Genomic DNA, 27403 nt, shown 5'->3' with positions numbered 1-27403 from the left:
TAATAAGAGAAAACATATATAATAATAAATTAAAAACCAACACTGCTATCATTTCAACATCAGCCCAAATTTATGACTTGCTATCAAATTATAAAAACCAAGCAAAACTGCATCTTTTTACTCTCAATTAACTCACCCTAACAACAACTGAGAAACATATCCTTGGTATGAAACCTCCTCCTCTTCAATATGGCTAACATTGCTACTATTAACTGAGAATGATAACTCTACTCACATGTAAGATATTTTCAAAGTCCAACTATTTTTTAATATGTTCTATACCATTTTTATATTTTTAAAATATCAAGTCCAACCCATTTATTCCAAAAGCTTGAATTATATAAATGAAGGCAAAAAGAAAATTTTTATTTTGGTATTAATTACATCAATTTGTTTACATTTATGACACATTATATATATTATCATTCAAACAACTAACAATGTCATCAACCTGGCTTTTATTTTCAAGGTCCTACTTAAAAAACAACTGTGACTTGAAGATTCTTTTAAAATGAATATTCTCTTCACTGAAATAAAATGTTCACATTTAACAAGTATTACATTGTACACCTATAAGTTTTTAAAGTACTTTAGAACTATACAACTACATACAAAATGTATATGGGTTGCTGTCTTCCTAGATATGAAATATTGTGAAATGACACAGAATTCAAATTATTTACCTTCTCCACACTTAACTTGTTAAGTCTGTCAAATAACAGTTACTGAGTATCTGACAATTAGCGGACAAACTAAAAGGAGGATATGAAGATGCTCTTCACTTAGGGAACTCACTTTTTATATAGCTAATATACACCCATAAAATAACAAAGCAATATTGGGTAGTGACCTGGTAACAGAAGTAAATGTTCCGGTAACCATTACTATAAATAGATGTATACTAAGTTAATAGTAACATCTTACTTGTTATTAAGTTCAAATCCTCAGTTAAAATGTTACACTACATCAGCACTCTATTTCCACAATAAATTAATTTTGGCTAAAACAGGTTATAATGTAAGTTTCTCCTACTGCATGCTTGACAGAACAGCTTTCAATAAAGAATAAATAAGGGGGAAGGGGGACAAACAAAGGAATAATGGCAACAGTAAGCCAGTCAGTACAACAGATACTATGATAGGATTTTCAAACCTCCTTGCCCAATAACCCTAAATTTAAAGGTAGCAGCAACCGAACAAGAGAAAAAACAAAATAGAGTAGGACAGGGAATTCACATGATGCATGTCTTCTCAGAGCAGCCCTAGCAGCAGCATATAAAAGCAACCTTCATGTTAACACAGTGAAGCTCAAGCAGCAACTCCATCCTTGACCCTGCTAAAAATAAGCAAATATCTTTTCGAAAAAACAAAAATCAGATTGTTACATCATACCCCCTCCCCAAAATCTCTGCCCCTTACTTCTTGTGAACTATACCAGTGGTGAGTGAATATCCATCACCCTTCTGGGGTCTGTGGCAAGGACCTACCTGCAAGTTTTATTTAGTCCCACCAGAGACCGTCAATATTTTAACTGATCATTTCCACAGTTTAAATTCCAAAGCATATTGACAAACTGAAGCAGACCTGTGGTATAATTTGAGCACTGAGCATAAATGCTGAAGGGACAGAGTAGAGAAGTGATTAAGGAAGGCTTCCAGGAGGTGAAGTTTCAATTCATTTTCAAATCAATGTTCACATAATACTTTTGATTTGGGAGGGGTGGGAATGGTCAACAAGTCTAGAACTCTTGGAACCTGAATATATGTGAGAATTCTCTCTGAAACTTACCCACCAAGTAGTCCTCATTTCCTTTTACTTCTCAGTCCTCTTTTTCTCTTTCACTTTGACTAAGAATGTACTATTTCTCAAAAGACTGCTTCACCCAGAAAACATTTTAGAGAAAGATGTAGTACTACTATAAATAGACAGCACTCAACTCAGGTTTTTATACTACTTCTGAGTATTTAACCAATGTATAATAGTTGCTGCTAGTATTTATTTTCTAAATAGTAAACAAATAACCCAAATAAACAAAGCCAACCAAGCCAGGGTAGAGGAAAACAAGAGACATGTTAGGTTCTCACATCACTGAACAGATAAACAAAGAGAAGAATCTGAGAACTATAAATATATCCAACTTCCTATTTCTCAAATATGAAAAATTTTTATTTAAAATTAACACTACCACAAATTCTGTAAGACCAATGCTATCTTCTACAGAATTGTTGGACTGGAAAGAACCCTTGGACACACTCACCTCCAAATCATTTTTACAAGTGAAGAAATCTAAGTTAAATTAACATTCTGTGAAAGCAGCAACCAAAATGTTAGTACTGATAGCTGTCAATAATGGGAGCATTATATAAACAACAAAGGGAATCATTTTCAAAAGCATCGTTCTTGCCAAAGGTCATGTTCCCTCTTGACAGCAATGAATATTTGGTAACATTTTGTATCTTACCATTTATTTAAATTATATAAAATTCGTAAGACTTATATTTAATTTTAACCTCTCATCATCTCCAGCCACTCAGTACACAGTGATTGCTAGCAACGGATTAAGTGGAGCTAAATTAACTGGTAGTATATCACAGACATCCAAGTGTTTAGGCAGAAGTGAAAAGCTTTTTCTATAGTTGAATACCAACAGGCTGTCCAAATTCTTGTAGTGTACACTATTATACCAAATACACTACTTGTTATTGGCCAAAACAAACATATTTTTAATAGCACAAATGTGCTGTTGTTTTTTAATTTTCACCTGTTAATGTTTCAGACTCTGACAAGTAAAATGTGTACAGAATCTTTTCCTAAAGGTAGAAAAGCTGTGAGTGAAGTGAACTTGCTCAGTCGTGTCTGACTCTTTGCGATCCCATGGACTGTAGCCTACCAGACTCCTCCGTCTATGGGATTCTCCAGGCAAGGATACTGGAGTGGGTTGCCATTTCCTTCTCCAGGGGATCTTCCCGACCCAGGGATCAAACCCAGGTCTCCCGCATTGCAGGCAGATGCTTTACCATCTGTGCCACCAGGGAAGCCCTTACTTATATATAAATAGAGCCCAAGGGGCTCGATTTCATTATGGTCAAAAAACTAACAAGACTCAACAGATAACCAAAAAAGTCATAAAAAAATCATTTCCCTAGAAAATTTCACTACTTTATGTTGATGCTTATATTAAACATTTAAGATAATCACTAAGCATAATTTAACAAGTGACCAAGATTTCTCTATGTTTCAGACTGCATCTTAAAGGATAGATCACACAGATACAGAGAATATTATTAACAAAGCTATTAAACAACTGATCTCTCAAGTTATAATGCTCATTAACTGCAGCTTCAAAAGCAAAACCTGTTGTCACTTAACTTACAACCCACGGGCACAGCAATTTTCATCAAGAGTGTCAAAAACTTAACAGTGAAACCTCCCCTAATATCATCACCATCCTTCTCTTCTGCCCATGACCTATGACTTCTTATCCTTATTTGAGGTTTTTGCAACAACTATCACTTTCCCAAAGCCTACTGTGTAGAAGTTTATTACCCTATTGCTAGTCCACTCAAACTTTTTCTTCTGCACCAAACAAAACAATTACCACAAATACCTTCTCAAAAAAGTACTACAATTTTGATGGATATATGAAAGATAAAAAGGCATCAAGCAAATGAAAATATTAAGAAAGAAGCCAAGGGATGAAAAAGCTTAAGAAAAACTGTAATGCCAAACTGTTATTTTTTTAAAAATTCCACATTACTTAGAAGGTAAAAGTTATCAGAAAAGGCTAATTTTCAATTGTCATCACATGTAATTAAATAATACTTAACATTTAGTAGAAGTACTTACCAACAAGATTCCTAGGAACCTGAATAAAATCCTCCACAAATTCCAAGAAACCTCTAGCCTTTTTTACAGCATCAGCACTCTGCGGGGTAGGGTGGGGGAACAAACATGAAATTCAATCTTGAAGAAACCCACAATCCACAACAAAAACACAAGAAGGAAAAAAGAAACTGAACTGTCACGCTCCAGTACAAGATTCTGCTCAGATGACCAAAGTGCTATTTCAAGGCAAGTATTCATAAAGTACTTTTCCAAAAAGAAGCGTAATCATTAAAGAGCTAGGGAAAAAAGGCTTTTACAATCAAAATGTTAGACATCTCTAAGGTCCCTAAGACATCTAAAACTGTCTAAACAGACATCTTTAAGCTCCTACGAAAACTAAGAGTTTAACTTACTTATGTTAGCGAAATTTTAACCCCATCCTAAATACATCTGGCCCACACTTCTATGTTGGATTCTCCAGGTGAATTAAAAGAAAAAAAAAAAAAAAAAAAGACATACTGTATGTGCTGTCTGCATTGTTTTCTCCTTCTCAACGTAAGAAACGATTTAAAAGGCTGTTTTTGTAGAGATGCATTTAAAAAATTACCTACTAATATGACTATTAAAATCCCTAAGCTCTAACAGTTAAAATTTTAAAAAACTAGAAGATGGGGGGAGGCTCAGGTTGTCTTCTCTAAAAGGAATTTGTAGTTCTCAGTAACAATTATCTTCCACTTTTAATGTCTGTCCTTTAATAACCATAAATCAAGTATATTGTGTGCTCACTATATCATACACAGCAAAAATTTAAAATCCATATTCAATCTTCATAAACTGTTATGGTAAGCACTATTATTTTCATTTTACAATGTGGAAAACTATGCAGGGGAACTGCGTAACTTTCTCCAAGTCTTCTCAAAGTGGTAGAGACAAAATTCCAATTCAAGTAATATGGCTCTAAAGCCTTTCATCTTAACCACTTTGGTATACTGCCTACTTCTAAAGGTTTCAGAAGTAAAAATCAGACCTCCAGTCAGATTTACTATATGACTTAAATGAAAAGTTGAGACTTAAAATCATCACACCCAAAAACTCATCTATTTACTCTAATGTGAAGGATGGTCTTAATGAAGGAAAGCCTGTTTTATTTTTCAGATTATTTTCCTGCCCACACAGATGTCACAATTAACCAGTGACAAAATATTTAAAATTCAAGGTCTACAAAAGGTATTATATACTATTTACAGCTGCCAGTGCCTGATATAATAAGCACTCAAAAAATACTTGAATAAATTATTTACAATGCACATAAAGCTGAGAAATTCAGAAGCAGCTGATTAAGGAACTTTTGAAAACAGTACACATTAGATATCCAGTAATCTTTCAAGGCCCCATAATTATATATATTAGCATACTATAATACATTTTATATACTAATATAGTATCTTTAATCAACCTACATGTAATGATACTAGACTTGAAATTTTAAACCATTCCACCCAGAAACTAAAATTCCACACAACAGTTAATATGCTCTAGTAAAATTACCCAAGGTGGGGGACAAGCAGCATACCTCTCCGTAGATTCTAAATGTTCCAGTATCTTCATCTAGCTCAATAGCTGTAACTCCAGGAACCTTTCTAGCTTGCTGTATGTTACTACCGTGTGTTCCTATCGCCAGGCCCATCAAATCTTCTCTCACAACAAATTCCTCATGAAAAGCTGCTGCAAGTTGCTTTGTGCACTAGTAAAAGAGGCAAATTAGTATTATAAAAGATAAAAAAAAAAATTTTTGTACACCCATGTTCATAGCATTATTTGCAATAGTCAAGAGGAAGAAGCAACCCAAAGGTCTACTGAATGATGAATGGATAAACAAAATGTAATATATGCACACAATCAGAATTATTCAGCCTTAAAAAGGAAATTCTGATACATGCTACAACATGGACAAACACTGAGAACATTATGCTTAGTGAAATAAGCGAGTCACAAAAAGACAAACACTATATGATTCCACTTACAACAAGGTTATCTAGAGTAATCAAATTTGTAAAAACAAAGTAGAATGGTGGTGGCCTGGAGCTGGGGGAAAGGGAAATAGGAAGTTGTTTAAACGGACACAGAGATTCAGTTTTGCAAGATGAAAAGGTTCTGAAGATTGACTGTTCAACAGTGAATATATTTCTCAATACTATGAACTGCACACTTAAAAATGGTTAGGATGGTAAATATTATGTTTATTCTACTACAATTAAAAAAAAGAAAAGGAAAAAAAGAAAAAAGGTAGTTCACTTGGTCATGTAATGGAAGGGGGAAGTCTGATCATTCTATTTAATCATGGTCACAGAAAACAGTAATTTTAAAACAATTTTCCAGAATTACCCACACAGGGAGCTCTCCAACTCAAATGATTCCTATTTCAAAACTCATTCACGTATCACTTGTTTGGAAGTTTGAAATTAGTTAAGGGCACTCATGTACTTGTCCTAAAGATAAACAAACCTCAATTTCCCTAAGACAGTGCGTGGGAGCACACATAGGTGTGGGAGGGAGTAGGGGCAACAAATCACCTAATAATGTGGCAGTGAAAAGTAGAAGAAAACAGGAGTACCTCAGGACAGAATAGAGAGAAGCAACGACAGGCTCTTTTTTAAAACTACAAGCCATGTAACCTCCTCTCTTCTTACCCAAGAGTTGTTATACTAATGAACTAGTTACTGAGAAAGTGCATTGACTGACAGCTCACAGGACAATAAAAAACAGAGTAAAGAACTAGCAGTAAAGTTCTATTGGAAATCCCTAGTGAGTTTCTAAGCTCTTTGGCACCACTCAGTTATTTAGCAGCTAAAAGGCTATGTTTGATAAAAGTAGTAGAGAAAAGTAACTCTAAGGACACAATAATTCCAATTATTAGTCATAAAAGAGTTCCCAAGTTGCCTTACCTAACAATCAAATAGTTTCAGCCATAGAACTTGAATAATATACTCACGAAACTAAATGAGAAGCACAAAAAACCTTTTACATGTAAACCCACTTACTTCTAAATGCTTAGTGGCCTCTTCATTTCTGGACATAAGCATCAATTTTGTACGAATACTTCGCAAGTGCATGTCACTCAAAATATTTACTCTCTTCACAGTTGCTTCACTGGCAGACTATAAACAAACAAGTTACTCATTCAAAAACTTAAACCCTTTTTTTAAGATAATACAAACACAACCTTCTAAATAAAGCCTCCCTTGATTTTCATCTACTGTACTCTCCTCACCTAACATGCACCCCCTCCCACAAGTAATCTTACTTGCTTTCTTAATTTCCATATTACTTAGATCTGCTCTTCAAATTATAATGGGGGGAGGAGGGATATAGAATCCAGGATCCCATACGTTAAGAATTTTATGACATAAAGAATGCTGTATTAAGATTTTTCCTCCTTTCTCCAGTAAAGATTTACAAATTAACAATTTTATAACTGCAAAAAAATTTTTCCCCCATATTGTATTCTAATAAAGTCACCATAAAACAAGTTATCTTTTATCTTTGAAATATTTAATTACAAAATATGTGCAATGTACAGTTTAATAAAGTGAAAAGTGTTAGTCACTCAGTCCTGTCTGATTCTTTGCAAACTCCATAGACTGTAGCCTGCCAGGTGCCTCTGTCCATGGAATTCTCCAGGCAAGAATACTGGAGTGGGTTGCCATTCCCTTCTCCAGGGGATATTCCTCACCCAGGGATTAAACCTGGGTCTCCTGCATTGTAGGCAGATTCACAATATCCGCTATATACCTTAAAATATGGAGTTATCTTACCAGTATCATTAGCTGTGTTGTTTCTGGATGGTAAAAAATTCTGCATGCTCCTACTGCTTTCTTAAAATCTTTATGTGCATTCTCATTAGCACACCTAAGGAGAGAGTAATTCACACGTAAGACCGAAGCAACAGGTTAAATTTAGAGGGCAATTATAATGAAAACTCTTGTATTTCATACTGACACCACCCACTGAAAACTTTTGTCTGTTAAAAAACATTTTCCATCAAAGTTTTAATCAGGTGTTTGGGGTAAAAAAGATTTTTGTAGCACTGAAAACTCCTCTTAATTCACAAAGCAATTCAACAGTAAACAAAATTACTCACGCCTCTCTCAAATCCTCAGGAACATCCACTGTGCATTTAAAGAAGGTATTTTTTTTGACAGTTTTATTTTGATTGACAGGCCGAAGTCGTTCAAATGTGACTATTTCATTGTAAGTGGCATCACAAGCAGCATATTCAATGACATAAAACTAAAAGACATCAAAACACTTTAAAAATCCCATCCGAACAAAAATAATGAGCTTTATATGAAGTTCTAATTACTTTGCTTGGCTTAAGCAGTAGACCCTCCCCTTGTGGCACAAATACTAAGCACAGCTTAGTTATAGCAACCTGATTTGCCTAAACTAGATTAGAGGTTATTACAAGCAAGAACTCTGGTGGTCCTGACATGCTTCCAGAATACCCCTGGAGAGCAGCTCTGGTGTTTGCAAATCCAGAACACAAACAGAAATTAATGATCTGATGAATTTTTGAAACACGTAATTATTTCTGAAATAGGCTTTTTAACAACAAAACTAAGAGTTGGAGTAACAGTTACAGAAACCAGGAGTCAACATATTTCCTTGAAAATTAATCACAAAGCAAGTTTTAACATCACTTACTTCTCCTTTCATCATTCGAACTTTAGCTAACCACCATCCACATGGTTCTTGATCATTTGCTCTTGAATATACCTGACGGGAAAAAAAGTGCCCTTATTCATTTATCCCAAAAGATTAACACTGTAAATAATGACTTTTTATAAGTGCAAAATTATGAAATTCAAGAATCAAAAAATGTTACTGTGAACAAGATGAAACTGCTGCATAAGTGTAATGTAATAAGAATTACATATGCATAAGGCAGAGGAATCAGAGATCAAATTGCCAACATTCACTGGATCACAGAGGAAGCAAGGGAATTTCAGAAAAACATCCACCTCTCTTTCATTGACTATGCTAAAGCCTTTGACTGCATGGATCATAACAAACTGTGGAAAACACTTAAAAAGATGGGAATAGAACACCATCTTACCTCTCTCCTGAAAAACCTGTACATAGGTCAAGAAGCAACAGGTACAACCTTATATGGAACTGACTGGTTCAAAATGGGGAAAGGAGTACAACAAGGCTGTTTATTGTCACCCTGTTTGTTTAACTTATATGCAGAGCACATCATGCAAAATGCCAGGCTGGATGAGTTAAAAGCTGAAATCAAGATTGCCAGGAGAAATATCAACAACCTCAGATATGCAGATGATACCACTTTAGTGAGAGAAAGCAAAGAGGAACTGAAGAGCCTCTTGATGAGGGTGAAAGATGAGAGTGAAAAAGGCAGCTTAAAATTCAATATTAAAGAAACTAAGTCAAGGTATCCAGTCCCATCGCTTCCTGGCAAACAGAAGAAAGGTGGAAGCAGTGACAGATTTCCTCTTCTTGGGCTCTAAAATCACTGCAGATGGTGACTGCAGCCATGAAATTACAAGACAATTACGTCTTGGTAGGAAAGCTATGACAAATCTAGACAGCATATTAAAAAAGCAGAGACATCACTTTGCTGACAAAGGTCCGTATAGTCAAGGCCATGGTTTTTACAGTCGTCATCTATGAATGTGAGAGCTGGACCAAAGGCTGAGCACTGAAGAACTGATACTTTCAAACTGCGATGTTGGAGATGTTCTTGAGAGTCCCTTGGACAGCAAAGAGATCAAACCAGTCAATCTTAAAACCAGACCTGAATACTCACTGGAAAGACTGACGCTGAAGTTCCAATACTTTGGCCACCTGATGCAAAGAGCCAGCTTATTGGAAGAGACCCTGATACTGGGCAAGATTGAAGGCAGGAGGAGAAGGCGACAGAGGATGAGATGATTGGATGGCATCACTGATTCAGTGGACATGAGTTTAAGCAAACTCTGGGAGATGGTGAGGGACAGGGAAGCCTGGCATGCTGCAACCCACGGGGTCGCACAACTTGGCGACTGAACAACAACGTATATGCTTAAATTTTACTACTGAAAAACAGAATTGAACCTGTTTGGGCAATTTGGTGCCCTGAAAATTGAATTTCAAATTCATGAAAGTCTAGTCTAGTGAAAGTGTCAGTCCAACTCTAGTGAAAGTTGCATCCAACTCTTTGTGACACCATGGACTGTAGTCCAACAGGCTCCTCTGTCCACAGAATTCTCCAGGCAAGAATACTGGAGTGGGTAGCCATTCCCTTTTCCAGGGGATCTTCCCAACCCAAGGATTATACCCAAGTCTCCTGTTTTGCAGGCAGAAAACGTAACCATCTGAGCCACCAGGGAAGCCCCAAATTTATGAGTGTCTAATAAACATAAATAAGTATTATTATAAAGAAATGTTTCTTACAAAACAGTTTCACATAGTGTAAAGCACACATCTTTAAGCTTCTGTCAACACTGTTCATCTTTGAGCATGGCATTCTGATGATTTACATATCAGAAGTGAGGATAAGCTAGAACTTTAATAAGATGTATTTTAAAACTGGTATCAGTGTTGATAAAATGCTGAAATTAAGAATTGTTTTTAGAAAGTGATAAACCGTATTTTAAAATTCCTTCAAGGTATCACATTTAAATCCTTTGCTAAAGAACTTAGAAGTACTAAATTCTGTGATTAGTCACTCGGTTGTGTCTGACTCTGTGTGACCTCATGAACTGTAGAACATCAGGCTCCTCCCTTTATGGGGATTCTCGAGGCAAGAATATTACAGTGGGTTGCCAAGCCCTTCTCCAGGGGATCTTCCCAACCCAGCTCTCCTGCATTGCAGATTCTTTACCATCTGAGCCACCAAGGTCTAGCTAACAACAAAAACATTATTTAGTCCATCAAGCAGAGTAAGTTATCTTACAAAACCACCTACCCCCCCCCCCAAAAAAAAAAAACAAAAAAAACCCCTGCTATCTTATATACTCTACAATTATCAAGTGTTTCAAAATATAATAGATTAGAAAAGTTTCCATTGAGGATTAGGGCTGTTTCTTATGACACAGTTGCTTGATATATTTTCAATACATGGAAAACGAGGTGGGGAAGGGAAGGCTGAGAAAAGATGACCAAGAAACACCTACAAAATATTGATTAAACTAAGGCTGTCCCTACACCAGTGGGTGGATTTCTCTACCCATCAATACATGTTAACAGCCATTTGTGAAATAATGCAAACAACTACTGATAGGCAAATAGTTTTGGAAAAGTCTGAAGCTTCTATCAAGATGATGTGAAAGTAACCTTGAAGCGGTGGAATTACTGGAACTAAAAATAAATAAGCCAAAATTTCATGTTCAACTTTAATGTATACCATGGTTAGAGAAAAGCTATGAGGGGGGAAAAAAGCATATTTACCACAAAGCTTCAGTGAACTCAATTTTAGCTTTTGCATTTCTTATATACGTTTCATGACTATCCTTTCTTACAGATCTTCCAAAAAGATAAGACACTTCACCTTTTTTTAGAATAGAATAAAACTCATTGCAGTTACTATATGTATTCAGGGGAAAAATGAAAGTCAAAGTGTTAGTCGAGTTGTGTCCAACTCTTTATGACTCCATGGTCTGTAGCCTGCCAGGCTCCTCTCACGGAATTCTCCAGGCAAGAAAATTTTCTTCTCCAGGGGATCTTCCCAACCCAGGGATTGAATCCAGGTCTCCTGCATTGCAGGCAGATTTTTTTTTACTACTAGCACCACCTAGGAAGTCCCTTCTAACAGATCTTCCAAAAAAATAAGACACTTTACCTTTTCTTAGAATGGAATAAAACTCATTGAAGTTATTGTATGTATCCAGTGAACCCTTACATAAATCTAAGGTAGAGTCCAGGAACCTTATTTTTCCTGTATCCTAAATATCCAATACTTTGATATCTTCTTTGACTAGAAAGGAAAAGATGATAAAGAAATGCACAAAATGCAATGGATTAGTCAATCCAATTGGTTATATGAAGTGGTGTAATTATAGCACAAAGATGACAATACTCGGGATTCTCTGGTTGCTCAGCAGTAAAGAATCTGCCTGACAATGCAGGAGACATGGGTTTGATCCCTGGTCTGGGAAGATCCCCCACATACCGTGGAGCAACTAAGCCCGTGTCTTTCAACTACTGAGCGCACGTGCTGCAACTGCTGAGGCCTGTGTGCCTAGAGCCTGTGCTCCACAATGACAGAAGCCACTGCAATGAGAAGTCCATGCACCACAACTAGAGAGTAGCCCCCTGTTCACCACAACTAGAGAAAAGCCCAAGCAGCAATGAAGACCCAGCACAATCAAAAAATAAATAAATAAATAAATTTTTTAAAATGACAATACTCAATTCCAGTGATCCCCAACCTTTTGGCACCAGGGATGGGTCTCGTGGAAGACAATTTTTCCACGGACTGGGGGTAAGGGGAAAGGTTTTGGATGATTCAAGTGCACTACATTTATTGTGCACTTCATTATTATTACATCAACTCCACCTCAGATTACCAGGCATTAAATCCCAGAGGTTGGGGACTCCCACGCTCTAGTCAATAAAATTAGAAGCCATCAAAAATTCCAAAATACAACTGACCCTTGAACAACAAAAGGGTTAGGGGCTCATTCATCCTCTATGGGATTGAAAATCAAGTGTTAACCCCTCTATATATAGTTCCACATCTGCAAACTCAACCAACCACTGATCATGCAGTACTACCATATTTTCTATGAAAATATGAAAACAATCTGAGTCGGAATTCCCTGATGGTCCAGTAGTTAGGACTTTACACTTTCAGTGCCAAGGGCCCAGGGAGTTCAATCTCTGGTCAGGGAACTAAGATCACATAAGATGTTGGGGGGGTGGGCAGCGGTGGAGTGGACGTGGGCGCGGGGGCGGGGCGCGGGGAGGTGTAGCATCTGAGTTTAAATGGACTCATGCAGATCAAACCCATGTTGTTCAAGTGTCAACTGCATTCTAACCTAAATGCATTGATGCATTCTGATAATTCCAGGGTAAGATGAAACAGAAGATAAACTAGAACTTACAGAGACAGACTTTAAATTTGGTATCAATATTTATTACAAGATGTGTATGTTCTGGGTTTATACATGATAGCTGATGAGCAGTAAATAACACACAGAAAACTTCGCTCATTTTAGGTATGTGTGTGCTAAGTCGCTTCAGTCACATCTGACTCTCTGTGACCCTATGGACTGTAGCCTGCCAGGCTCCTCTGTCCAAGGGATTCTTCAGTCAAGAATACTGGAGTGGGTTGCCATGCCCTCCTTCAGAGGATCTTCCTGACCCAGGGATCAAACCCAAGTCTCTTAAGTCTCCGGCACTGGCAGGCGGGTTCTTTACAACTACAGCCACCAGGGAAGACCCACTGTCTTAAACCCTATGTTTAAATGCTTATTAAAATACCTAATAATGCTGATCTTCACCACCCTTTTATTCTTACTTCTGTAAATTTATATGCAAAATGACTTAAAAATACAAAAAAATTGTAAAAATGGTCCATTAGACCCAAATGGTAAATTATGACTACTTCCCCTAGTATGAGAATTAAAGAAACAAAAAGATAACCTTGAAAACAAGAAGCGCCCCTTCCAACTGCTACCTGAGACCGGCAGGTCAGCTAAACAGACTGATGAACCTCTTGTTGATCCACAGTGGATGGCTGCCGCAAGCTTGAATGCTGAAAAACGGGTCTTAAAAACACCTGTTCTATTTCTATTTTCACCAAAGAATAACTGTCTAAAATGACTTCCTATGTAATTTTACCTACAAAAAAAGAGAATAAATCATTGTGGACTGCCTTGCAGCTTTCTTATTACATTTTATTCATCTCTGTAAATTTCATTAATAACTGTATCCCTGAAAGACAAAGCCACTCTCATAAAGCCAAATGAATCTAAGTTCCTGAGGTTTAATCAAGGTGCTATGAATTTGCTTCCACTTTAGTGCTGTGAGTCAAATCACATCCTTCACAAAATGAACAGTGTACTCAACACAATAAAACTCATTTTAAAAACTCAGCATTAAAAACGTGCCCTAGTATACTATGCCCAAAATGCTGATTACTGGATTTATTTATGACTATGTCATTGGAGTAAGAGCACCTCATAGAAATTCCCTTATTTCAGATTTCAATTCACTTAAATCTCCAAACTATCCCAAAGAAGCATTTCAAACTCTAAGGCAACGGCCCTCATTTCTCTAATATTTTAAGTTTCTTCAAATCTAAGAAAGAGCTTTAGAAAAGCAGAAGCCTAAGGGGTGCCCATGAGACACCTAAAAACACAATAGTAACCACACTGAAGAAGGTTACAGTTTCATGGAATAAAATTCCAAAAGTCTATACTACCCAATTCAGTATTCTTTCTACCAAATTAATTCAAGTCAAACCTTACTGGCCTCCAAATTCTAGCACACAACCAAATTATGACAAATAGCATTCCATTCCAGATCCTAATGTGATCAACTTAATAATTCAAGTTAATAATGTTCAACAAGGCCTTTCAAAGTTATAACCAAATAGAAATAATGCGAAAACCGAAATAGAGAATTTTTTACCCAGTTTTTATCAAGTTCTAAATGCTGTCAAGCATTAAACTTAAACATATGAACAAAGAATACTTAATCATAATGAACTATTTTACAACTACATGAAAAACATTTGTTGACTACTGTTCACATCTATTTCATCTCATTAATCTATGAATAGAAAATGTACATTAGGAAAGCAAGTTTAACATCCAGAAAACACTAATGTGCTTTATCTACTTACACAACAGTATGATCTTATTAGTATTTGTGGCTGATACTTTAACAAATCATTTCCTCAAAAGAAAAAGATGTAAGTAATAAAGAATAAATTCATTCATCCTTTGACATATAAGCATTTCCAACCACAAAGACTAACAATGCTGACTTGGCATTATGAGAAAGACTGACTCTAAGTAAACACAGCTAAAATTTCCAAAGTTGGTCCAAGAACCAAACTGATACATTTTTAAAAGAAAGATGGAGGAATTCTCCTGGTGCTCCAGTGGTTAAGAATCCACCTGCCAATCAAGGGGACAGGTTTGATTCCTGGTCCGGGAAGATTCCACATGCCTTGGGAGCCTGTGTGCCCAAACAACTGAGCCCTGCCCTCCAGAGCCAGCCCCCAGAGTGCAGCTGCAGAAGCCTGCCTGCCCTAGAGCCGGGGCTCCTCAACGAGAGGAACCACTACAGTGAGAAGCTCAAACATGCAACTGGAAAGTAGCCCTTGCCTTCTTCAACTAGAGAAAGTCTACGTGCAGCAATGATGACCCAGCACACACAAAAATAAAAAAGTCATATATTTTAAAACTTTTAGAAAGGCAAAATGTAAATTATACATGTATATTGTAATTTTTTATATAAGTAAAATATTAAATTTTTAAAAATGTACAGTAAAGGGACCTCCCTGGAAGTCCAGTGGTTTATGACTCAGTGATTCTACTACAGCGGTGCAGGCTGGATCCCTGGTTAGGGATCTAAGACTCCGCGTGCCACATGGTAAGGTAAGGGAGTATCCTATCAAATTATTCTTATTCCTTTTACCAAATCTTTCAAGGGACTTACCACAAGATTATAACTAAATTATAAATATGCAGAACCATAATGTCTATCTGCCATAAAAGATGGAAGACAAGGTATATGTCACAAGGAAAACCTGTTAATCTGTATTTCAACCAGACTTCACAATTCCAAAAGAAAAAAAAGTTTTTAAATATCAAATATGTTAAACCCAAGAGGAAAAACTTAAGTCTTATAAAATTACATATTAGCTTGAGATATCAGGCTTCCTATGTAACATGTTTATGTGTCATTAACTTGCTAAATAAGATAATAAAAACAAAGCATCTCACACATGAACTCACTGGGAAAACATTTTTTCTATTGGCTTTTCAATATGCCAGAACACACCATATATCCAGCTTAAGAGAACCTAAGGAACTCCTCATTTTCCCATCATCTCTAACTTTATGAGCTGAGAATTATTTTTTTGGCAATCTTTTTTTTTTTGCCATGCCACATGGCTTACGGGGTCAGCTCCCTGACCAGGAATCAAACCCAGGTCCGCAGCAGTGAAACTGCAGAGTCTTAACCACTGGACCACCAGGGAATTACCAATTTTCTTAGCAATCTTTAGTTAGCAAAATCAACTGTTAAGCAAATACTTAATCAAAAAAATTAATTATAAGATTAGAAAGATTTTAAAATATACGCCATTACTGTTTAAGAAATCAAACACAAAGCCACTAATTAGGTTTAAAAAAACAATTTTGAATCTTAAGACTTTTCAAAACCAACTTTCTAGTATCAGCCATATAGTGTCTTCTTGAGGCCATTCCTAGACACATTAACTTATGTTTTATAATTTCATGTAAACCTCATAGGCTGGTTGAAAAGGCAAATCTGAAGGAACCAAACATGTTTGTAAAGTGGTAAAATTTTAGAGTAAGCCAGGTGAAATTGTGACCTGATTGACAAGAATGTAAAGTTCAGATGGCTGAATTTTTTTCAATTATCATTTTTAAACAAAAGTATAGCTGATTTACAATACTGTGTTTCAGATGTACAGCAGTGATTCAGTTTTGTGCATTGGGTTTGAACCCTGGGTTGGGATTCACACATTTTTTTTCAGATTGTCATCATAGCTTATTACAAAATACTGAATATAGTTTCCTATACTATACAGTAAATCCCAGTTGTTTATTTTATATATAGTAGTGTGTATATGTTAATCCCAAATTCCTAATTTATCCCTTCCCCATTCCCAATCTGTAACCCTAAGTTTTGTATGTCTGTGAGTCTGTTTCATAAGTTCATTTTTGGCATATTTTAGATTCCACATACAAGTGATATCAAATGTGGAATTCCCTGGTGGTCTAGTTTAAGACTTTGCACTTCCAATTCAGATGGCATGGGTTCAATCCCTGGTTGGGAAACTAAGATCCCACATGCTGTGCAGCACAGTCAAAAAGTAAAAACAATTTTTAAGTGATATTAAATATTTGTCTTTGGCTTACTTCACTAAGTACGATAATGTCTAAGTTCATCTATGTTGCTGCAAATAGCATTATTTCATTCCTTTTTATAACTAATTCCCTGCTGTACGTATATACATACTGATGTGTGTGTAAGTGTCCACAAATACACACGCATATATATATATAACTCCATTACCTTCTTTATCTATGCACCTATCAATAGACACTTGGGCTGCTTCCACATCATGGCTATTATAGTGTTGCTATGAACAATGAGGTGCCTATATCTTCTCAAATTATTTTGCTCCAAATATAAGTCCAGGAGTGGGATTGCTGTATCATATAGTAGTTCTATTTTCAGTTTTTAAAAGAGCCTCCATAGGGGATGCACCAATGTGAATTTCCGCCAACATGCAGTAGGGTCCCCTTTTCTCCATACCCTCTGTTTCTTCTTGATGTGTGCTCAGTCATGCTAGACTCTTTGCAATCCCATGGACTACACCGGCCAGGGTCCTCTGTCCATAGGATTCTCTAGGCAAGAATACTGCAGTGCGTTGCCATTTCCTTCTCCAGGAAATCATCCCAACCCAGGGTTCAAACCCAAGGCTCTTATGTCTCCTGAACTGGCAGGCAGGTTAACAATAGTGCCACCTGGGAAGCCCATACCCTCTTCAGTATTTATTATTTGTAAACTTTTTGATGATGGTCACTCTGACCAGTGTGAGGTGATATCTCATTGTAATTGTGATTTGCATTTCTCTAATAATTAGCCACACATTGATGGTGTGGGAACTCACCTAGAGCCAAATACCCTGGAATGTGAAGTCAAATGGGCCTTAGGAAGAATTACTATGATCAAAGTTAGTGGAGTTGATGAAATTCCAGCTGAGCTATTTCAAATCTTAAAAGATGATGCTGTTAAAAGTGATGCACTCAATATGCCAGCAAATTTGGAAAACTCAGCAGTGGCCACAGGACTGGAAGAGGTCACTTTTCATTCCAATCCCAAAGAAAGGAAATGTCAAAGAATGTTCAAACTACTGTACATTTGCGCTCATTTAACATGCTAACAAGGTATTGCTCAATTCCTTCAAGCGAGGCTTCGGAATGATGTGAAATGAGAACTTCCAGATGTACTGGAGAACTTTCGGATGGATTTAGAAAAGGCAGAGGCACCAGAAATCAAATTGCCAACATCTGCTGGATCATAGAGAAAGCAAGGGAATTCCAGAAAAACATCTACTTCTGCTTCATTGATTATGCTAAACCCTTTGACTGTGCAGATCACAACAAACTGTGGAAAATTGTTAAAAGAGATAGGAATACCAGAATACCTTATCTGCCTCCTGAGAAACCTGTATGCAGAAGCAACAGTTAGAAGTAGACATGGAACAACGGACTGGTTCAAAATTGGGAAAGGAGTACATCAAGGCTGTATATATACTGTCACCCTGGTTATTTAAATTCTATGCTGAATAATAAATCATGCAAAACACTGGGCTACATGAATCACAAGCTAGAATCAAGACTGCCAGGAGAAAAATCAACAAGCTCAGATATGAAGATGATACCACCCTAATGGCACAAAGCAAAGAGGAACTAAAGAGCCTCTTGGCGAGGGTGAAGGAGAAGAGAGGAAAAGCTAGCTTAAACTCAACATTCAAAAATCTAAGATCATGAATCCAGTCCCACCACTCCACAGCCAACAGGGACAGGCTTTATTTTCTTGGACTCCAAAATCACTGTGGATGGCAACTGCAGCCATGAAATTAAGATACTCGCTCTTTGGAAGAAATGCTATGACAAACCTAGACACTGTATTAAAAAGCAGAGACATCACTTTGCTGACAAAGGTCCATCTAGTCAAAGCTATAGTTTTTCCAACAGTCATGTATGGATATGAGAGTTGGACCATTAAGAAGGCTGAGTGCCTCAGAATTGATGCTTTCGAATTGTGGTGCTAGAGAATGACAGGGTAACAGGCAGGAAGGCCAGGGGTCTCCAAACGGAGGAAATAGGCTGCAAGGGTCAAGACTTTTTTTTTATCTTTCTCTTAAGTGCCAAAAGAAACAAACTAGTGTTACATTTTTTTTCCCTTCTCTATACAAATTTAAAGATGTTTCTCTTAAAACTCTGTGTTGCCATAATGACAACTGGTTCCACCTGAACTTAACTTTTCTCAAACCTTGAGCCAATCAATGCATTTTTCTTACAGAAATGTTTTGTCTTAAACTATGTTAATGTACTATGAGTTTACCTCAGACTCTGTCTTCAAGTCGGTTCCAACTAAAGGCTCAGAACCATCATGACAAACCAGTATGTTATAGTCATACACTGTTCTCCTAATCTGTTAATGAAACTATATATTTGTACAGGGATCTGCCTTTCTTCAAGATTCATGGCCTGACATGACTCACCTGGTGCCAAGGTTATCTCAAAATGCATCTTACAAGTGAGAGGCCTGGTGCCATTCTCTGAGTTTTAAGACATTTCCTTTCTTTAATTAGCAGACTGTTAGTAGCTATAAACATCCAGCTAAAGACTAGCAGGGGGTACTCTTTCTGCCCCGTTCTGATGTCTATGTCAGAAGCTTTCTCTCTTTTATACTTTAATAAAACTTGATTACACAAAAGCACAGAAAGATCAAGCCTCGTCTCTGGCCCCAGACTGAATTCTTCTCCTCTGGAGGCCAAGAATCCCGGCATCTTTCATGGTTTAACAACCACCTTTCAAGACGACTCCTGAGAGTCCCTTGCACAGCAAGGCAATCAAACCAGTCAATCCTAAAGGAAATCAACCCTGAATATTCATTGGAAGGAATGATGCTGAAGCTGAACCTCCAATACTTTGGCCACCTGATGCGAAGGGCCGACTCACTGGGAAAGACCCTTGAAGCTTGGAAAAATTGAAGGCAGCAGGAGAAGGAGACAACAGAGGATGAGATGGTTGGATGGCATCATTGACTCAATGGACATGGGTTTAAGCAAGCTCTGGGAAATGGTGAGGGACAGGGAAGCCTGGTGTGCTGCAGTCCACGGGGTCAAAGGAGTCAGATACGACTTAGTGACTGAACCACCAACACCATTCTAATGGCAGAAAGTGAAGAGGAAATAAAGGGCCTCTTGATGAGGTGAAAGAGGAGAGTGAAAAAGCTGGCTTAAAATTCAACATTAAAACAACTAAAATCATGGCATCTGGTCCCATCGCTTCAATGGCAAATAGATGGGGAAAAAGCAGAAACAGTGGCAGATTGTATTTTCTTGGACTCCAAAATCACTGCAGATGGTGACAGCAGCCATGAAATTAAGACGCTTGCTCCTTCAAAGAAAAGCTATGACAAACCTAAACAGTGTATTAAAAAGCAGAGACATCACTTTGCAAACAAAGGTCAGTATAGTCAAGCTATGGTTTTTCCAGTAGTCATATACAGATATGCTAGCTGAACCGAAGGCTGAGCACTGAAGAATTGAGTCTTTCAAATTGGGGTGCTGGAGAAGACCTTTGAGTGCCCCTTACAAAGCAAACAGATCAAGCCCAGTCAATCCTAAAGGAAATTAACCCTGAATATTCACTGGAAGGACTGATGCTCAAGTTGAAGCTCTAATACTCTGGCCACCTGATGCAAAGAACCAACTCACTGGAGAAGACCCTGATGCTAGGAAAGACTGAAGGCAGGAGGAGAAGGCAACAGAGGATGAAATGGTTTGATGGCATGACCAACTCAATGGACATGAGTTTGAGCAAACTCTGGAAGATAGTGAAGGACAGGGAAGCCTGGCGTACTGCAGTCAACAAGTTCACAAAGAGTCAGATACAACTTAGTGACTGAACAACAACAATAATAATTAGCTGACATAATAATAATCTGTATGTTGCCCATAGGTATGTCTTTTGGAGAAATGTCTTTTTAGGTCTCTGTCATACAGCTAGACTTTAGATAAATGCCTGAATAACTAATGAAAAACTCCCTCCTGTATCATTTCTGTTCTAAGTCAATTAATAATGGCCAAACAAAGTCATCTTTCCGTTCTTCAAAAAGAAATGGTTCCTAGAGCCCTAAAAGAATAAGAGTCGGTAATATGGCACAAAATTGACAATATCCTGTGAATATAGCATGATATATTAGAGAGAATAACATATAGGGCAAAAACTTAACCTGGTTATGAACTTCCTAACCATCAGGCTATAGGAACTTGGAAAGGTTAGTAAAGGTATTCATAGAATTTCAAAGAGGTCCTCAAGAAACTGTTATTTCAAACTGAAATAAGTGTTTATAAAGTCAGTTAGTTATGTATTTCATGGTTAGTGTCAGCTGCTGTTGTTTGATCACTAAGTCATTTCCAACTCTTTTGAGACCCCATGTACTGTGGTCCACCAGAGGATCCTCTGTCCATAGGACTTCCCAGGCAAGAATAGTGGAATAAGTTGCTGTTTCCTTTTCCAGGGGCTCTGCCCCACCCAGGGATCGAACTCACAGCTCCTGCATTAGCAGGAAGATTCTTTACCACTGAGACACCAAGGAAGCCCGCTGCCAGCTGTTTTCACTGCTCCTATAGTACTGACAACTAGCAGAAAGAGAATAGTGGCCAAAAGAAATGATACAAATGAGCTTATTTATAAAACAGAAACACAGACTTAGAAAGGGAAGATGGGTGGAAGGGGTAGTTACAGATTTGGGATGGACAGGCATACACCAGTATATTTAAAACGGATAACCAACAAGAACCTACTGCACAGCACAAGGGAACTCTGCTCAATGTTACGTGGCGGTCTGAATGGAAGGGGAGTTTGGGAAAGAATGGACACACGTGTGTGTATGGCTGAGCTGCTCTGTTGTGCACCTGAAACTGTCACAGCAGTATCGGTTCCATTCCAATATAAAATAAAAAATTTAAAAAAAACACCTAAATGCTCTTTAAAAAAAGAGAAAAAAAGGGGCCACATCTGTAGAACTACTAAAATGGGTTATCTTGGAGGCCACACTGGGGAAACGGGCAGACCTGAATAAGTGAAGAAATAAGTTCTTAATGGCAAAAGTCACTAAGCACAGACTGCCTGGGAAAAAACACAATATACAACAGATAAAAGCTAACCCAAAAATGTAAATATATTTGACATAAAAAACTACATGGATCAAGAATAAAAACAGACAATAAACAGAACAAGCAGCCAACAGCCATAAAACTAATTTAAAAGACACTGTGTATCACTAGCATTCAAGATTCACAAAATATAAAAGACAACAGCTTCCTTCTACCATGTTTATGAAATCTTACATATTAGATTAATATTAATCCAGCCAGTCAATCTATGAGGAGCAAACATCTTCAGCATTAGCAAACTTATGAAGTGGTTATTCAAGAATCATTTCTGGAGGACAAAATGGTACGTTTTGGTACTATCAATCACCAAGATTTAATACTACCCTAAGATGATGATTTACATAAGAACACTAAATCTGGCTTTGAGGTGGGGGCGGGAGGGGGAAATAAAAGCAAAAAAACTGAGTAATTTCAATGCTTTCTAATTATAATACATCTGTACCACCCAATACCATGGGGTGCTGAGGAAAATAAGGTTAAATCTGTATGTGCAGACAGGAAAATGTCTATGATACATTAATTAACTGAATACAAACATTTATAAATAAGGTGTATTCCCAATTTTTATAACTTAAAACAAACACAATATTCTTTATAAATGCAAAGAAAAAAATCTGAAGAGACAACTTTGGTAAATCAGATTTAAGCTGGGGTGGGCAGATAAACACACCAACATGCCTACACTAAGAGGGAAGTTCACTTGTTACCTTAGGGAATTCTGTATCATTTCACTTTTTATATGAAGCTTTGTGACTCTGAATGTAAAAGAGGTGGTGCTTACATAGTTATTTGGTTCAAAATATAAAGTACTAATAACCATAATTCTTAAACATTTCACATCCTAAGGATAAATTCCTAAACTCATGGTGGCAAAAACTAAAAATAAATAAATAAATAAATCCACAGGTGGCAAGATTAATTTTAAACTTTTCCTTATATGAATTTTCAAAAATTTCAAAGCACAAAAAAAATTAAAGTAACAGTAACATCTTAATTCCAGACCACCATTCTCATATTTTTAAGGAACAAATTTTCCCAAGACCAAACCATAGAACAGAAAGTGAAATAAAACACTCTGTAATCATTAATTTCCAAATCATTCAACAAAGTTTTGTATACAGTTGGCTGGGAGGTGGGGGGCCCAAGCCATAAAGATGGTCCAGCGAATGGAGAAAATCTTCCGAGACTGAGGAAAGCACAATGTAACAACAATACCCTCAGCATTCCGCCAAGTTTTCCCTTTAACCTGAGCCTTTACACTACCAATAATTTTTAAAAATATGAAAAGCACTACTCACAGAACTGATAGCCACACATGTGGCACCCTGACACAACGAAGTTATAACCTGCTTTGAAAGAAGTGTTAGTCGCTCAATCATGTCCAACTCCATGGATTGTAGCCTGCCAAGCTCCTTTGTCCACAGGATTTTCCAGGCAAGAATACTAGAGTGGGTTGCCCATCTCCTTCTCTAGGGATCTTCCAGACCCAGGGATCGAACCCAGGTCTTCCACATTGCAGAAAGATTCTTTACCATCTAAGCCACCAAAGGAAGCCCATAATATGCTTTGCTTTTGGTAAAAGCAGAAGAATGCATGCTTAGTCACTCAGCTGTGTCCAACTCTCTGCAATCCCATGGGCAGTAATCCGCCAGGCTCCTCTGGCCATGGGATTCTCCAAGCAAGAATACTGGAGTGGGTTGCCATTTCCTACTCCAGAGAAGCAGAAGAGTATTTGCTCTAATTATTTAGATCAAGTAATTAAAATTTAGGCAGAATTTTAGAATGTGAGTTAGGGGTTACAGTCCTACAATCTGACTTCCTAACATAACATCTACAATTAACTCAAAACAAAATTTACCATTTAAAAAATTATGAAGCATAAAAGTGGCAAGTAACTAAATTAGTTCATATGCAAAGCACTCAGAACAATGTGTGGCACAAAGTACATAATGTTAAGTGTTTATTAAAACATTTATTGAAACAGCCGTTTCATCATTAAAGACTGACCTGTGTCCCCAGTTCTTCCACCCTAACCTACATAAACTAGGCACAAATGACATTTGAAAATCTATCTTTCAACACTATCAAAACAACTGTTTGTGAGAAATACAGTTAGCATATTTGAGCTCCTTGGAGGTATCAGTTTCTTGAAAATTCAAAAATTAAATTTTCTCTCTCCAACAAATTCATACTTCTATTTCACAATTATTTCAAAATTTGTTGCATAAGAGCAGACATATTAATCAAAAATAAATATATACTGAAGACATTCAGGAGTTACTAACTGAAAAAAACAAGATACAAAGAAATACAATTTTTATTTTTCAAAAGAGAGGAAAGGAAGAACCTGGGAATATGTAAACCATGAAATATAGGATTTTATCTCTAGGAAGTGATTTTTGCTTTTTTCCCTTTTAAATCTTTCTGAATATTAGAATATTCAAAAAGGCAGTATGCTTATTACAACATTTCACATTGTTACAAATGAACTATATTAATGATCACTATAATAAAGGATAACTACTAACATTTTACAAAAATACTGAGGAAAACACTGAAGATGAAATAACTTGCAAAAAAAAAAAAAAGGAAAATAATGACCAATATCATATAGTTCTCTCCACCAGATTCTGTGGAAAACAACTCAAATGCACTATCATCTTTAATTCTCAAATTATTTTTATTCTAGTGATTAAAAAAACAAACCTGACCAGGGCTATAAAGCTAAAAACATTAGCATTGAGACATTAATCCCAGTTCCAGCTCCAAAACTCAAGTACTGCTACATTACACAGCCATTACCAACAGGAAGAAGAAAGAAAAGGAATTTAGACTTATTCTCTATCGGCTAACAGATTTTCCTACAAGAATATCTATTTGAAACAAACAAAAAAAACAGGTACACAAGAAAATAAACTTATAAATACATACCTCTACTTCATCTCCTTCACTAATTTCTTTTTTTATATCAGGTGGTGGTGGTAATCTAACTTCATTGAATGGAACCTGGCGTTCTGGTTGCCAACTGAAGGATCAGAAAATGAATGAACAGCTTTAATATATAATATAATATCTATCTATATATAACACTCCTTAATATAGAAGCTATGTAGTCTATGCTTAGCACTGTCAATTTTTCAAATCAATCATTTAGCTTTCACCAAAGAAAAACAACCTCTGCATGAAAACTTTTTCCAAGCAGACTGTTGAGACAGAACAGATTTTGCATAGCTCTTAATGAAGTTCATATGTAATTAACATCATCGATAATAATTCCATACTACCTTCCAAGTCACTCATCCTAAGGTGACAGCACACACATCATTCTGCAAATGACAAAGGCTAAGCTCACAGTAATGACTCAGATTTAAAATAATGTCATTCTACACTGCTACACTGTGATCAACTTACTACAAACATTTTTACAACTAAATGACCTGTCAAAGGAACACAATTCCAAAGATTATAAAATATAAACTGCATAATTCCTTTTTAGTGTACATGTTCACAGAAATATAGAAAAGTAGTCAATATTATTCTGAACAGTAAATTACAAAAAGATTTACCTTCCTTACAATTTCTTTTCTACAATGAACACAGATAATTAAAACCTATAAAAACTTTATTTTAATCTTTGTAGTAAATACAAATGTATTAAAACTACTGCTTTAGCTGTGCTTTTTGTGTGCTATATTTTATAACAAAGTTGATAAAATTAAAATGCTTTCCTATTTTAGGTTCTAATAAATCATTCATACATGCCTGGGAGGTACAACAGCACATAATATATTCCTATGGCTTCTAAGAGTTGGACATGACTGAGCAACTGAACTGAACTGAACTGATGGGTTTCTATATGCTAACGATGGGCAAAAAACAGACAAGTAAAAAATATTGGAGTGCTTTCTTTCCATCTTTACTGTCTAAATAATAGGTGCTCAAAGACAGGAATCACCTCAACACTTGTTTTTACATGAAACAAATGTTGGGCCACCCATAGCTCTTCAGGCAGTTCCAGAAACAGCTTAAAAGGGAAAGCTGCCCAGTTCTTTTCTGACCTTCAGTTATATAGTGCTTCTTTATAATCCTTCCTAACCAAGCTCAGCACACATCTTTGACATTTTTAGCACAACTTTACCTAACCTTTACAATATCTATAAAACTTTATTATTCCTTAAGACTAATCAAGCAATTAAAGGCAGCCTAATATATTTATTCTATTAAAAGGGCATTTGGAAGGCCTTGTACAGTATCATTTAAAAATTCTGGGTTTTAAGAAGTATGCATGTTATAATTACATTCATGCAATCCAGTTTTGCAAAAACTGATTCATGTTGACATGTGATTTGGCAAAGAAAGGAGTCATAGAAAAAGTGACAAGTGAATGGTGAGCAGAAAACCAGGTGAAGTCATCAAAAACTAAAAATTATTTTAACTCAAAAAGATAATCAAAGCAAAGAACCCCCCACCCAAAAGCACATTCATTTTCTGATTATAAGAGGAATACCCAAAAGCAGCAGTTTGGCACTATCAATCTTCAAAATTAGGATCTCTATCAATAAAAGATAACTTACTTGTTCTCAAAAACAACTGTGAGGGAGTCTTCATGAACATCTTTGATAAATCCCTGTAAAAAAAAAAATTACAAAGAAATGAATATTCAATTAAATATTACATTAACTCTAAACCACTATATTAGAGATACAAAGACAATATGGAATACTGATAACAACCCAGAGCTTGGAATAGGCTGATCAGGTTTTGCTTTCCATCTCCATCATTTATGAGCTGTGTTGACCCTGCAAATTAACCTCTCTTTCATGATTACAACAGATATTAAATGACACTGTATTACTGTCTATCAGAATTGCAATATTCTCAACCTTTGCCAAATGCTCACATACTCTGAACCACTAGGCACTTAAAATTCTTTTCTAAAATATCACACTAAACTCCATAATATACAGTATAAACTAGCTAAATAAATACACACACAAACTTGCAGTACTTGTTTAAAACATGTCCTCATCAATTTCCAAAATACTTAAACACTGTGTGTCAGGTATTATTTTAAGCAAATTAGCAAACAAGACTAAGAAGCAAACTGACTGGAAAAACCAAAAGCAAATAGATCAGCACTACCACCCTGGAAAATCTTTGGAACTAAAGACTTAAGAGAGGAGAAGGTAACAGATGAGGCTGAAAATAAAATCATTTTACTTTCTTTAATAATGCAGGATGACCAATCACAAAATATGGAGTTATGTATCTAGTCTCTCAATGCCCTCCTCCCACATTTGCTACTCAATTGTATGATTCCGTAATTTGGCCTGGATCGCTCTTCAGCTCCAAATGCCTGCGATCGATTTAATTGCATGCTATGGGGCATTTCAAT

The 27403-nt window shown here is 36.5% G+C and overlaps 1 protein-coding gene across 5 annotated transcripts in view; it reads right to left on the bottom strand.

Moving 5' to 3' along the window:
• Window positions 1-27403, bottom strand: part of FXR1 (FMR1 autosomal homolog 1) — a 71227-nt gene that overhangs the window by 23961 nt on the left and 19863 nt on the right. For all 5 annotated transcript variants that reach the window (XM_061166642.1, XM_061166646.1, XM_061166643.1 and 2 more), the window contains 8 exons: window positions 26583-26635; window positions 24940-25033; window positions 8529-8600; window positions 7966-8114; window positions 7640-7733; window positions 6866-6982; window positions 5398-5568; window positions 3846-3924 (listed from right to left, as the gene is read on the bottom strand). In XM_061166642.1, coding sequence (XP_061022625.1) covers window positions 3846-3924; window positions 5398-5568; window positions 6866-6982; window positions 7640-7733; window positions 7966-8114; window positions 8529-8600; window positions 24940-25033; window positions 26583-26635 — 829 coding nt within the window. The remainder of the gene's footprint in view (window positions 1-3845; window positions 3925-5397; window positions 5569-6865; window positions 6983-7639; window positions 7734-7965; window positions 8115-8528; window positions 8601-24939; window positions 25034-26582; window positions 26636-27403) is intronic.

The sequence above is a fragment of the Dama dama genome, chromosome 19, assembly GCF_033118175.1.
Source record: "Dama dama isolate Ldn47 chromosome 19, ASM3311817v1, whole genome shotgun sequence".
In the NCBI taxonomy this organism is placed as follows: Eukaryota; Metazoa; Chordata; class Mammalia; order Artiodactyla; family Cervidae; genus Dama; species Dama dama.
Note: the sequence above shows the minus strand (reverse complement) of the source record. Positions and strands in the feature narration are given on the sequence as shown.